Below are 14,131 nucleotides of genomic sequence, written 5' to 3'. Positions count from 1 at the left end.
TTGGATTGCCGCCAACTCAATACTACCACCGTCGTAGAAGGAGTTAAAAAGTACTCGCCTTCAGCTTCATTTCGAGTGACCTTTGCGGGTACCGCCCTCCCTCACTACGTCTTGATTGACGGAGTTTTGAGGCTTCCTGTGCGGCTCTTCGTGCCTCGCCCGATGGAATGCAAAAATTGCATTAAATTGGGGCATACAGCTTCCCATTGTTGTAGCAAGAAGCGTTGCCCCAAATGCGGGGAGGTTCATGGGGATGGAGCATGCTCAGCAATAGAACAGAAATGTATCTATTGCGGGGGCTCACCTCATGACATCTCCTTGTGCGAGGCGTTTAAGAGCCGCTGGGATAGTCAAAGGCGCTCTTTGAAGGAACGATCAAAACGTTCCTATGCCGCCATACTAAAGGGCGCGGCGCTTCCGATCCAACCGCAGTCCAGTAACATTTTCACAGTGCTGCCAGTTGACAACGAGGACACAACAGATGAGGAGAACCCGTTTATTTTTGTAGCGAACTCGCGAAAACGTTCAAAACCAACTACTAAGACCCCTAAGATTCCGAATAAAATCCCGACAATCAGCCCTCCAATCAACATCACCAAAAAAGTGATTGCTACAGACAAGAAAAAACAAGTTCCTCCTGGATTCCGCGCGACCTTTTCTCCACAGAATAATTCAACAGCAGCTGGGACTTCAAAAGCTCCCGTTACTAATGCGGATTTGTCAGAATCAACTCATCAACCGGGACTTTTCAAGTTTTCTGACATACTTAATGGAATTTTCACGTTTTTTAACGTTTCTGAATCCATAAGAAGTATTGTTAGTGCAATGCTTCCTATGGTTAAGACATTTTTGAAGCAATTGATGCAAACTTGGCCCCTTCTTTCAGTGTTTATCTCTCTCGATGGCTAATTTACGCCGAGAGGTCGGAGATATCACTGTTTTACAGTGGAATTGTCGTAGTCTCGTCCCTAAACTGGACCCGTTCAAATTTTTACTTCATGAAACTAGTTGCGATATTTTTGCGTTGTCCGAAACTTGGCTTTCTTCACAATCTAACATCTCATTCCACGATTTTAATGTCATACGTCTAGACCGCGACGATTCTTATGGAGGGGTGCTTTTGGGGATCAATAAGCACCACTCCTTCTATAGAATCCACCTCCCTTTATCAGGAGGAATTGAAGCTGTTGCATGTCATACAACTATAAGAGGTAAGGACTTATGCGTTGTCAGTTTGTACTGGCCTCATAGAGTTGCAGTGGATCGACGTCACCTAGAGGACCTGTGCTCAGTGCTCCCTGAGCCAAGGTTGATCCTGGGTGACTTTAATTCGCATGGAACTGTCTGGGGAGAACAAATTGACGATAGTCGTTCTACTCTTATCTATGACATTTGCGACAGTTTCAATTTAACAATTTTGAACACGGGTGAAAAAACACGAGTACCTAAACCTCCTGCAAGACAAAGTGCAATTGACCTCTCACTCTGCTCAAACTCACTATCATTGGATTGCCAGTGGAAGGTAATCCCTGATCTCAATGGTAGTGATCACTTGCCAATCAAAATTACAATCACCAATGGGGTTAGCTCTTCAAACACAATAAATATGACATATGACCTTACAAGACACATCGACTGGAAAAAATACTCGGACGAAATAACATCAGCAATCGGTTCTACGAATGTTTTACCTCCTGCAGAGGAGTACCACTTTCTTTCACGTTTAATACATGAAAGTGCACTTTGCGCTCAAACAAAACCCATCCCAGATTCATCAGTTCCCCGAAGGCCTCCAAACCCATGGTGGGACCAGCAGTGTTCCAAGCTTTATAAGGACAAATCAAAAGCATTCAAAGATTTTCGGAAATATGGAACTCTCGCCCTTTTTGAAGTATATGTTTCCCTTGAAAATCAGTTTAAAAAATTGGTCAAGGGGAAGAAAAAGGCGTATTGGAGGAATTTTGTGGGTGGCTTATCAAGAGAAACATCCTTGAGTACCTTGTGGAGAGTGGCACGAAGCATGCGTAATAGATCATCTACGAATGAAAGTGAGGAATATTCACATAGATGGATATTTAACTTCGCACGGAAAGTCTGTCCAGATTCTACGCCTGTACAAAAAATAATCCGGGATGTGCTTCCTGAAAGGTGTGGTCTGGATTCCAGTTTTTCGATGGTCGAATTCTCACTTGCCCTCCTCTCTTGCAACAATTCAGCTCCGGGTATTGATAAAATTAGATTTAACTTGTTGAAAAACCTTCCGGACGCCGCCAAATTTCGCTTGTTAAATTTATTTAATCAATTCTTGGAGCATAACATTGTTCCCCAAGAGTGGAGACAAGTGAGAGTTATCGCTATCCAAAAGCCCGGAAAACCAGCGTCCGATGCGAATTCGTACCGTCCAATAGCGATGTTGTCTTGTATACGTAAATTGATGGAGAAAATGATTTTGTTTCGTTTGGATAAATGGGTAGAAACAAATGGCCTCCTTTCAGATACTCAATTTGGGTTTCGAAGGGGCAAAGGAACAAACGATTGTCTTGCTTTGCTGTCTTCAGAGATACAAATGGCGTACGCAAAACGTGAGCAAATGGCTTCAGTGTTTCTAGACATAAAGGGAGCTTTTGATGCAGTCTCAATAGAGGTGTTGTCAGACAAGTTGTACTCCCGGGGTCTGCCTCCACTATTGAACAACATCTTATACAGCTTGCTTTGTGAGAAACATCTGAACTTTGCTCACGGAGATATTGCAATTAGAAGAACCTCCTACATGGGCCTCCCACAGGGTTCATGTTTAAGTCCACTTTTGTACAACTTTTACGTAAGTGACATCGATACTTGTCTCTCTGAAGGCTGCACTCTAAGACAACTTGCAGATGACGGCGTGGTGTCTGTCACAGGATCTTCCGAGTCTCATCTGCACAGACCTTTACAAGATACTTTAGACAGATTGTCTTCCTGGGCGTTGGGGCTTGGGATTGAGTTTTCCCCTCAGAAAACGGAGATGGTTGTTTTCTCTAAGAAACATAGACCTGCTCAACCGAAGCTTCAACTCCTAGGCAGAACGATCACTCAATCGAGGTGTTTTAAGTATCTTGGGGTTTGGTTTGACTCCAAGTGTACCTGGAGAGCCCACATTGAGTATCTGAAAGGAAAATGCCAACAAAGAATAAATTTTCTCCGATCAATCACAGGCACCTGGTGGGGAGCCCACCCAGAAGATCTTTTAAAATTGTATCGAACAACCATTCTTTCAGTGATGGAATATGGTAGCTTCTGTTTCCAGTCAGCTGCCAAATCTCACCTCATCAAACTCGAGCGTATCCAATACCGTTGTCTCCGCATCGCAATGGGCTCTATGCCCTCAACGCACAACATGAGTCTTGAAGTTTTGGCAGGAATACTCCCTTTGAAAGATCGATACAATCTACTATCACTTCGGTTCCTCATCAGGTGTGAGGTCATGAACCCATTGGTGATCGTTAATTTTGAAAGGTTACTTGAGCAAAATTTTCGAACAAGATTTATGTCTGTATACTATGTCCTCATGTCAATGCAGGTAAACCCTTCTTCGTACTCTCCAACTCGTGTTTTCAGCCCACACTACGATAATTCTTCTGTCCAGTTTGATTTGTCTATGCAGCAGGAAATTCGTGGAATCCCGGATTCGCATCGCCCACTTCTGATTCCAAGAATTTTCGAAGCTAAATATAGACACGTCGATGCTGACAAAATGTACTTTACCGATGTGTAAATTGTTACTTCCGGATCGTGGTAACAACGAAAGTTTGTTTTCGGATTCGTAACGTTCCCTTTTATTTGTCCGTTCGAAGCTCTACCGGGACACGTTTTAAATTCCTACGATTTGAATACAAATTAATTTTGGAATACACTAAGAACAATTTTCAAGCTTACGTTTAGTGAACTTCCTATCGCTTACTTCCGTCTCGATTCCAGCTATTTTCCGCTGCTAGTCCCTACACCTTTAATAAACCTAGGTTAGAGATTCAATTTCCACTTTTCTCAATCAATTTCTCACCTCAATTCGATTTCGGTTCAATCTGGCGATTCCTAATTGAAAACGCTTCGTTGCGTGGTATTGTAGCCTAGATTAATTAACAATGCATTAGAACTATCACTTTTAATCACTTTTCATAGGCATACCTGTGCTCAACTTCCCTGCGCAGTTTCACTTCGCGCCTTCGTACTAAAGTTGCAAATGCCTAGATTGGGATAATTTTCAATTATTATTTGCGTTACGCAATTCAATTTGGTGTTTAGGCCTACCTTAGCACGTAAATTTAGGGTAAGTATTCAAACTCAACAATAACCACTGCGAACTTAGCTTTAATTTTCTTCTGATCACCAAACGATACTACTTGCATTGAAATTCCACAATCTTTGTTTTGTTTACAATCTATCTCGATTTATTTTTTTTCCGCCTATACTCCTGAACTCACTTCTCACCTACACATTCGAACGCATCTTCGAATTCTCCTGCTGTCATTGCGCGAGTGCGTTCAATGGCACTTTCGGTATCGAAAGTCAGTTCAGTGACACTCCCCCCTAGTTTGCTGACTCCGCCTCTGAGTCAGCAAACTCCTTCTTAGCTCTTACGTCTATCACTGCAACCTTTACCGCCGGTCTCTCGTAGACACCTTTCGCCGTCTTTATTGTTACGGTACGCACCTGCCCGTCTCGGTTTACCGTTCCGATAACTCGTCCCTTGGGCCAACAATTCCTCGGCAGCTCCGAGTCGACGATGACCACGATGTCGCCTTCTTTGATCGGTGGTACGTTCTGATGCCACTTGGAACGCCTGGTGATCTCCGGCAGGTACTCCCGCAGCCATCTTTTCCAGAAGTGGTTCGCGATCTGCTGCGATAGATGCCAACCTCGACTCAAAGCGATGGAGTTGACTTCCGGTTCGGTCCATGGTTTGAATCCGTCGGAACTACCCAGCAACCAATGGTTCGGTGTGAGCGCTGGTGCGGCATCGTCTTCGATGGGTACGTGGGTAAGCGGCCGTGCGTTGATGATGCCTTCGATCTCGACCAGAGCACTCCTCAGTTCTTCCTCCTTCGGGCGATGGGGTAGCTGCAGTTCCACTAAGGTGCGCTTGACGGACTGCACGAGTCGTTCCCAGCTCCCCCCCATATGGGGAGCTGCCGGTGGATTAAAACACCAAGTGGTGGTCGCCGAAACAAACTCCTGAGCCATCTTGTGCTGGTCGACGTCTTGCAGGGCTTGCTTCAACTCCCGATCGGCTCCGATGAAGTTAGTTCCTCTGTCGCTGTAGAAAACGGAAGGTGTTCCTCGTCGCACAATGAAGTTGCGGATCACCATTATGCACGAGCTTGTTGTTAAAGAGCTAGCTAAATCAAGGTAGACCCCGCGAATAGTGAGACAAGTTAATAAAACCCCCCACCTTTTTTCAACCCTTCTCCCTATAGCCACTTCCATCGGTCCAAAATAGTCGATGCCGGTATGTGTGAACGGTCGAACGAAAGCTGCTAGTCGACACTTTGGTAGGTCAGCCATTGCTGGAGGTCGGGGACGAGCTTCCCGCAGCTTGCAGCGTTGACAGTTGGACCTGATCTTGGCGTATACTCTGCGTAGACAACTGATGCAGTATTTCTGGCGAACTTCGTTGATGACTGACTCGTGGTTTTGATGATGAAACTTCTGGTGGTAGCTTTCAACGATGAGATTCGTAATCGGATGGTCGCGCGGAAGGATAATAGGGTTGGCGATTTCCACTGCTAGAAACTTGCACGCTCCAGTCCTGCCGTGCATGCGCAGCAATCCTTTTTCATCGATGAACGGGTTGAGCTTGTACAGCTGACTTTGCTTGGGAATCGTTGCGTTGCGGTCGTCGCGTCGGAGAATGTTTAGCTCGGTTCGGAAGACGTCTTGCTGTGCGGTACGGAGAAGGTAGTCCTCAGCTTGGTGTATCTCCTCGCTCGAAAGGATTTCGATGGTGCGGGTGAATTTCTTTGGTCGAAGCTGGCGTAGATACCGAAAAACGTAGGCGGTTGTGTTGACCAATCGTCTCCAGGTTGAGAAATCTTTAACGGGGATGATCTCGCTTTCCGTTTGGAAGTGCGCGTTGACGCACGCTCGCAGCTCTTCCACCGGCTCTGTCAGTTTTTCCGGGGTATCTGGCCATTCTTTTTCTGCTTGCCACAGGAATTCTGGTGCTTTGAACCATCTGCTGTCGTTCGTAAGGGAGGGTTGACACTGCCACTTCGTGCCTTCGTCCGCCACATTCCACTTCGTTGGGACCCACTTCCAGCTCGATACGCTCGTGAGATCTAGGATTTCGCTGACTCTCGCGGCGACGAATGCGTTGTATTTGCGGTGGTCGGCACGTATCCAGGCGATAACGTTGCGGGAGTCTGACCAAAAAACTCGACGGGCAACCTTGATCGATAGTCCCTGCATGACAAACGCAGCTAATCTGGCTCCAATTACTGCCGCTTGAAGTTCGAGCCTCGGAATCGAGAGATACTTGAGTGGTGCTACACGACTCTTAGCGGTGACGAGACTGCATTCGATGTTGTCACCTTCCACGAATCGAAGATAGACAGCTGCCGCCGTGCCATTTTCACTAGCATCGACAAAGGTGTGCAACTGGATCTCGGTGTGATGACCGATCGATGAAGACATCCTGTAGCACCGCGGAATACTGACGTTCTCAACGTCCGGAAGAAGATGCAGCCATTTTCGCCACTTTTCGAAGCACTTATCGTCGATGTTTTCGTCCCAGCCTACTCGGGTCCGCCAGATCTCCTGTAGCAGTACCTTGAGAAACATTAGGAAGTGCGCGATGAGACCTAGAGGATCGTAGATGGTCATCAGGGTGCGGAGTACCTCACGTTTCGTAGGGCAACGATTGCCTTCCAGCAGCTCACGTCCTAGCCGATCCCAGTTGATTTTGTAGGTGAAACAGTCGGTCTTAGTACACCACCACATTCCCAATACCTTCTCGGTCGCTAAGCTGGATGACAGGTCGAGGCTTTTCTCTGCACAGGAATCTCCACGAAGCGCTGATAGTATGCCAACGGAGTTGGACATCCAATTGCGGATTTCAAACCCACCTCGATTGTTGATGTCCCAAACAGTCTTCGCCAACTCAATCGCCTCCTCTTCGGTCTCTGTGCTACACAACATGTCGTCGACATACGTACACTGCACTATGGCCGCAGAGGCCGCTGGGAACTGCTCGCTGAAACGTTCCGCGTTCATGTTCTTCACGTACTGTGCACTTGATGGAGAACAGCACGCCCCGAACGTCATCACCTGCATAACGTAAACACTGGGTTCACCTAGCTCTCTCTCCTCTCGCCACAGAAATCGCTGGCTATGCTGGTCTTCGCCTCTAATTCCAACCTGGTGGAACATCTCCCTGATGTCGCCACAAATACCAAATCGATGTTCGCGAAATTTGAAGAGCACGGAAACCAGCGGAGTGGTAAGATCCGGTCCCGTGAGTAGTAAAGAGTTCAGCGAAACTTCATGCGTTGTTGCTGCGGCGTCCCAGACGAGTCGAACTTTTCCTGGCTTATTGGGGTTGATGACCGGAAAAACTGGTAAGTACCAGACACGCTCGTGGTTTTCCTCCAGTTCCTCCTTCGTAAGCTTCCGAACATAGCCCTTCGTTACGTAATCAGCCAGTTTCTGCTGCAGTACTCCCCTCAGCTCCGGGTCTTTCGCCATACGTCGCTCGAGATTCAAGAACCGCTTCAGCGCCATCGGTTTGCTGTCTGGCAGATGCGTGATGTTGTATCTCCAAAGCAGGCCGGTTGTATATCTCTCGCCATCGAATTTGGTTAGCTCACGAAGTAGTTTGAGGGCCCTCTCATCGTCGGCGGAGCGCATCGTCTTGGTGGGTGCAGTTATTCCTAAACTCTCAAGAGAGAAGAAGTCCTTCACCGCGCGATCCAGCTTCTCATCAGCGTCATCTTCCGTCTGGTTGTCACAGGCGTAAACGTGGTACGTATAGTGCACCATACTATGCGACTCTCCCGTCGGCGCTCCTCCGTAGATCGTCCATCCCAGGTTGGTCTTAACTGCAATCGGTTGACCAGATTCGCCCTCTCGACTCTTTCTAACCAGCGTCGCGTTCGCGTGTTGCACTCCAATTAGCAGACGAGGTCGAATATCGATATACGAGTCTACGGGAATTCCTCGTAGGTAGGGGTTATCTTGTTGAAGCTGCTTCACGTCGAGCGTTTGAGATGGTAGTTGCAGCTCCTCGACTGTCCTTACATCTTTCAGGTGATACCGCTTTCTTTTAAGCCCGGACACATCTAAACTGACGATTTGGCTGTTGTCCTCTGTTCTATATGTTCCTCCAGTCCACTTGAGATCCAAGGGACGAAGTTCTCCTTTTAGGTTCAGCTCATCCGCTAGGTCTTGGTCCATAAGCGTCAGCGAGGATCCGTCATCCAAGAAGGCGTAGCATTGAATCACTATCCCGTTTCCATGCACCAAGACTGGAACATAGCGAAACAGGACAGCGCTGGACCCGGACAGGTGAGTGTTACAGGACCGCTCTTCCCGTTGCGCGTTGTCTCCAGTCTGGATGGGCGTAGACTCTGAGTTTGGCTGCATGGGCTCGGACTCTGGGTTTAGCTGCTTGTGCAGCAATGGGTGATGTTTGCTTGTGCATCCGTTGACTCCGCAGTTCCTGGACACACACCCTCCTCTGTGGCGCTTTAGGCATTTCCGGCACATCTTGGCTTCGCGTGTGATTGCCCACCGCCCATCGTATGACAACTCTCGAAAGCCTTGGCAGTTCGCGAGAGATGCACAAGATCCCCTGCAGACAATGCACGCTGTGGGGTAGGCTCTTCTGGCACCGGCTGATGATGTACTACCTCCTGGCAAATGAGCGTGGTACTCCCCCTGGTGCTCAACGTGAGCATTCACGTATGCCTTAGTTCTCCTGCGTGGCTCCTGGTTGTGAGACGATACTTTGGTCTGACGCGGCTTCGAAACCAGACATGCGTCTTCGCCTATTTCGTAGATCCATTTGCCGAAAGTCTTCAGGTTAACCTTCCGAATACTTCTGGAGTGTTTCGCCCACTGTAGTTGCATTGGTCCCGGAAGCTTGGAAACCAGTGAGTTCAGCAACGAAGCATCCTGCTTGAGCTCCTTCCGACCACAGGCGTCGATCGTCACCGTCAGGTTCTGGACGTCCAGCGCGAAATCGACCATCGCGTTCATCGACTCAGGGTCGACCGGTGGAATGGCAAGAACCTTTTCTTTCAGAGATTCGATGATAAACCTTGGCTGTCCAAACTTCAATTTGAGCGCATCCATCGCCCTGTTCACTGTCTTCGGATGGAGAAGAAAACTTCGAACGGCAGCAAACGCATCTCCCTTCAGGCAGTTCCTCAGTCGAATCATGTTTTCGTCGTCTGTGTAGCCGCACATCCGGGTCGTGCTCTCAAAAGTGGAGAAAAACATCGGCCATTCCTCGGGATTCCCTGAGAACGCAGGCAAGTCCTTAGCGACAACGTGGCGAGCGGCGAGCTGATTGCGCGTCAGGTTACAAGTTAACCGGCTACTGGTTACGTCTTTTCGCCTGTTTTCGCCTTTCTTTGCTGGCGTAGAACGACCCTTAGGATTGAAGCTGGATTCGTTAGTTCCTCCCTTTTCGTCCTCACTAGAGTCATCGCTGCTGTCTGTCACCGTTTCCTCCTCGGAATCATCGCTGGAATCCATTTCTCCACCTTCTTCCTCTTCTTCGTCGTCGGAGCACTCTTCTTCTTCATCCGCACTAGGAGATTCCTCTTCTTCTTCTTGGCGCCTTCCACCAGTGGCGCCTAACCAGTTCTGCACCTTAGTATCAGCGTCCACTTCCTCTTCATCGGCGTCTTCTTCATCCTCCAGGTCGACCAACTCCTCCAGAATGCTGAAGTGTTTCTCCATCAGCTTCTTTTTCTCTTCTAGCAGCTTCTGTTCTGCTTCGAGTTTCTGCAATTGCAGCTCCAGGTGCGCTTTCGCCGACCTTCTCGATCCCGCTGACTTAACAGATGCTGCTTTGGGTGGTTTCGTGGTTCCCACGGGTTTCCTCGGCAAAGAATCTTCCATCTCTTTCATCGCTGATGAAGTCTTGTTCTTCTTCCCGTCGCTGGTTTTCTCCGGCCTCGACTTTTCGACCTTCTTCGCTGCAGCGGTGTTCCTGGCAACCTTCGTAGCACCCGTCTTCTTCTTCTTTTGCTTCGCCTGGCACTGTGCACAATTCCACTTTCTATTCTCCACACTTTGGTTCACTCCCACACAACTAAAATGGTTCCATCCATCACAATCATCGCACTGAACCATCTGGCTGTTATCGACCGACTTACAGGTTCCACAACTGTGACCGACATTAACGACCGTGTTCGCGGAGGAAGTATGGCTAGTATTGTTATTGGCTATAGGATATTGTTTTTCGGAAGAGGTTTTCTTTTTGGTTTTTGTCGTGCCTGGTTTCGATTTGCCGTTCTCAGTGTTAGGGCCAAGAGCAACGGACTTGAGTTGAGGGGGGGTATCACTTTTCGCCTTAGGGGAACTACTCGCTAAGCTCTTACCTTTTTGGGCAGCAGTGGCTGCGGTGCTGGCTGAATCGGACATTTTCGTAAACGAATTTAAAATGTAAATTGTTACTTCCGGATCGTGGTAACAACGAAAGTTTGTTTTCGGATTCGTAACGTTCCCTTTTATTTGTCCGTTCGAAGCTCTACCGGGACACGTTTTAAATTCCTACGATTTGAATACAAATTAATTTTGGAATACACTAAGAACAATTTTCAAGCTTACGTTTAGTGAACTTCCTATCGCTTACTTCCGTCTCGATTCCAGCTATTTTCCGCTGCTAGTCCCTACACCTTTAATAAACCTAGGTTAGAGATTCAATTTCCACTTTTCTCAATCAATTTCTCACCTCAATTCGATTTCGGTTCAATCTGGCGATTCCTAATTGAAAACGCTTCGTTGCGTGGTATTGTAGCCTAGATTAATTAACAATGCATTAGAACTATCACTTTTAATCACTTTTCATAGGCATACCTGTGCTCAACTTCCCTGCGCAGTTTCACTTCGCGCCTTCGTACTAAAGTTGCAAATGCCTAGATTGGGATAATTTTCAATTATTATTTGCGTTACGCAATTCAATTTGGTGTTTAGGCCTACCTTAGCACGTAAATTTAGGGTAAGTATTCAAACTCAACAATAACCACTGCGAACTTAGCTTTAATTTTCTTCTGATCACCAAACGATACTACTTGCATTGAAATTCCACAATCTTTGTTTTGTTTACAATCTATCTCGATTTATTTTTTTTCCGCCTATACTCCTGAACTCACTTCTCACCTACACATTCGAACGCATCTTCGAATTCTCCTGCTGTCATTGCGCGAGTGCGTTCAATGGCACTTTCGGTATCGAAAGTCAGTTCAGTGACACGATGGGTCTCTAATTGAGGAATCAACGGGATTCGGAGTGTTCAACGAAACAACTAGCGCCTCTTATAACCTCCAGTCTCCATGCTCTGTGTATATAGCAGAGTTAGCTGCTATTCACTGGGCATTGGACAGCATCGCCTCACGGCCTGTTGGGCACTACTACATTGTAACGGATAGTCTAAGCTCAGTTGACGCAATACGATCAATACGACCGGGAAAGCACTCGCCGTTCTTCCTAGAGAAGATACGGGATACTTTGAGTGCTTTAACAAGACGTCGCTTTCCCATTACCTTTGTTTGGGTTCCCTCTCATTGCTCGATAGTGGGCAATGAGAAGGCAGACTCTCTGGCAAAGGTGGGGGCGACGGAAGGCGACACGTATCCACGTGAAATCGTCTTCAACGAATTCTACTTCTTGGTACGAGGGAACTCTCTTGTCAACTGGCAGCGCAAATGGGACGAGGATGAGGATGGTCGGTGGCTCCACTCGATTATCCCAAAGGTAAGCCTTAAACCATGGTTCAATAGATTGAACTTGAGTCGGGATTTTATTCGTATATTTTCCCGTCTCATGTCCAATCATTGTTCCTTAGACGCGGTACTCTATCGTTTTGACATTGCTGGCAGCAATTTGTGTAGTTGCGGCCAAGGTTACCATGACATCGAGCATATTGTTTGGTCGTGTGAGGTCCATCTTGTCGCCAGAACGAATTTAATAGACTCCCTTAGGGCCCGAGGAAAACCACCTAATGTTCCAGTTAGAGATGTACTAGCTGTGCTAGATTTGGACTACATGTTCGAAATCTACCTTTTTCTAAAAGCTATCGATCTTCGTCTATAATTTCTTTTTTATTTTCATATTTCCCTTTCTATCTTCCTTTCTCCTCTCACAAAGTGTTAAGTTAAGAAAACAATTGTAAACAACAAAATCGATTTTGGCTCCTTAAAGCCTAAAGGTATGAGCCGTTTCAAATAAAGAATTGTTAAAAAAAAAAAAAAAATTTCAGATATTCTTGAGTTTTGCCCTTTTTTGTTTTCGATTCCAGTTACGCCTGCAAGTTGATCGGTTTGGTCCTTTGGTCCATTCGTCCAAATTTTGTCCAACACGCAATGAGTACTTTTTACGCATTGCGTTTTATTCGACAATTTTCGACCAAAATACAATCTTTGAACCGCAATAACTTTTCTGTTTCAAATCCAATCGAGTTACAGTCTTCGGGTGAAATATTTGTCTTAACTTAGGCTTTAAGAAAATTAATCATAAAAAACAATCAGCTAATGATGAAAAAAGTTATTGATGAAAAACCAGTATTTTTTGTTCCTTCCGGGCAAAATACCTCAAAATTTTATTCACGTTTGAGACTTAAGCAACCCCTCCCTATGGTCAGATCTTCCAGAAACTTGACATGTGACCTTCTGGTAAGCTAATAAATAGTTTTGACTTGGAGCGAGTGAGATTTATCATGTTTTATTCTTCCTATACTACGATAAGTGTACTGCGGTTTGTTAAATTATTAAAAACTCCAAAAATTTCAGTTATGGTAAAGTAGCCATAACTTCTTAAATTTTCAACCGATTTTGATAAATAACCACTTAAAATCTTTGTTTTAAATTGAAATTCAAGTGCGAAAGAAAATCAGATTTTTTAAATGCTACCATTGAGTCTAAAACTTTCATTGAAACAAAATTTTCTCTCGTAAAGTCACTAATATCAACAATACTGTTGGTCAAACGCAAAAACAGTGTTCAAATGATCGATAGAAAACTTATTCACCTTCAATATGCAAAAGAAGGATTTCAAATTACTGTTATGCCGTCCGAGATATTTTAATCTAAGTTCAAGAACTTTTTTAATTTTTTCGAAATTCCATATTTGGAGCATAACTCAAAAACGGTTCTACTGAGATTTTTTTGAATTTCATTTTCGGATTCAGCGCCCGATTTCACATTGGAAACGACCTTCAGTTTACTGAGTTCAAAAATGCTGTAAACTAGTGTAATTGAAGGAAAGGATAGATAGAACATGAAGTGAATCAATAATTTAATGCTTAAAACATTAATTTACATAAAAATTGAACGTATAGTAGCAAAATGATTCCCAAAAACATTGGTTCTTAGTAACAAAAAACATTAATAAGTAACTGGAAACCAAAATTATTTTTTCGACAAAAATCAACCGATGAACAACGCTCAATAGATCAGTCTTTGGTCAGGATGGTTCCCTTGTGGCCCGTGGGTAATTTAGACGATCTAATGTGTGATCGGGTGGGTGGTACTTGAAGTGTTGTCTCGGTAATAAAATAACATACTTTGTTCATTACTTTTTTCTATATGCACAAAAATATCTTTTCGGAGTTTTTCGGCTTGCAGTCTTTTTTTTAAAGCAAAAACGACGTATTCATTTACGTTTCCAACGTTTCGATCCTTATTGGATCTTCTTCAGGAACGGAAAGATACCGATGCCGACACTCACAAAAAAACGGCATCTTTTCGCCCCTGAAAAACGTAAATTGGAAACGTAAATCAATACTTCGGTTTTTGCTAAAAATAACAAGACTGCAAGCCGAAAAACTCCTAAAAAAAAGTAAAATTTTCTTTCATTGTGAAGAGTCTCAATTAATTCTAAGAGACATTAAATCTGTCGAATGGAAATAATTGTTACATTAATTTGTACT

At 45.3% G+C, this 14,131-nt stretch overlaps 1 protein-coding gene and 2 long non-coding RNA genes across 3 annotated transcripts; all 3 read right to left on the bottom strand.

The window, feature by feature from the left end:
- Nucleotides 1-3,770: 3,770 nt before the first annotated feature.
- Nucleotides 3,771-4,424, bottom strand: LOC129748552 (uncharacterized). The gene is made up of 4 exons (XR_008737765.1): nt 4,288-4,424; nt 4,165-4,223; nt 4,040-4,106; nt 3,771-3,983 (listed from the first exon to the last, which is right to left on the bottom strand). It is a non-coding gene; the product is annotated as an uncharacterized LOC129748552 (long non-coding RNA).
- Nucleotides 4,425-4,566: 142 nt separating this feature from the next.
- On the bottom strand, nt 4,567-10,335 carry LOC129741748 (uncharacterized). The gene has a single exon (XM_055733528.1). The coding sequence runs from the start codon at nt 10,333-10,335 to the stop codon at nt 4,567-4,569; it is 5,769 nt and encodes a 1,922-aa protein (XP_055589503.1).
- A 147-nt stretch (nt 10,336-10,482) lies between these two features.
- Nucleotides 10,483-11,321, bottom strand: LOC129749195 (uncharacterized). Its single transcript, XR_008737950.1, has 4 exons — nt 11,185-11,321; nt 11,062-11,120; nt 10,937-11,003; nt 10,483-10,880 (listed from the first exon to the last, which is right to left on the bottom strand). It is a non-coding gene; the product is annotated as an uncharacterized LOC129749195 (long non-coding RNA).
- Nucleotides 11,322-14,131: the final 2,810 nt, after the last annotated feature.

The sequence above is a fragment of the Uranotaenia lowii genome, chromosome 2, assembly GCF_029784155.1.
Source record: "Uranotaenia lowii strain MFRU-FL chromosome 2, ASM2978415v1, whole genome shotgun sequence".
In the NCBI taxonomy this organism is placed as follows: Eukaryota; Metazoa; Arthropoda; class Insecta; order Diptera; family Culicidae; genus Uranotaenia; species Uranotaenia lowii.
This window is presented reverse-complemented; position numbering and strand designations above follow the sequence as displayed.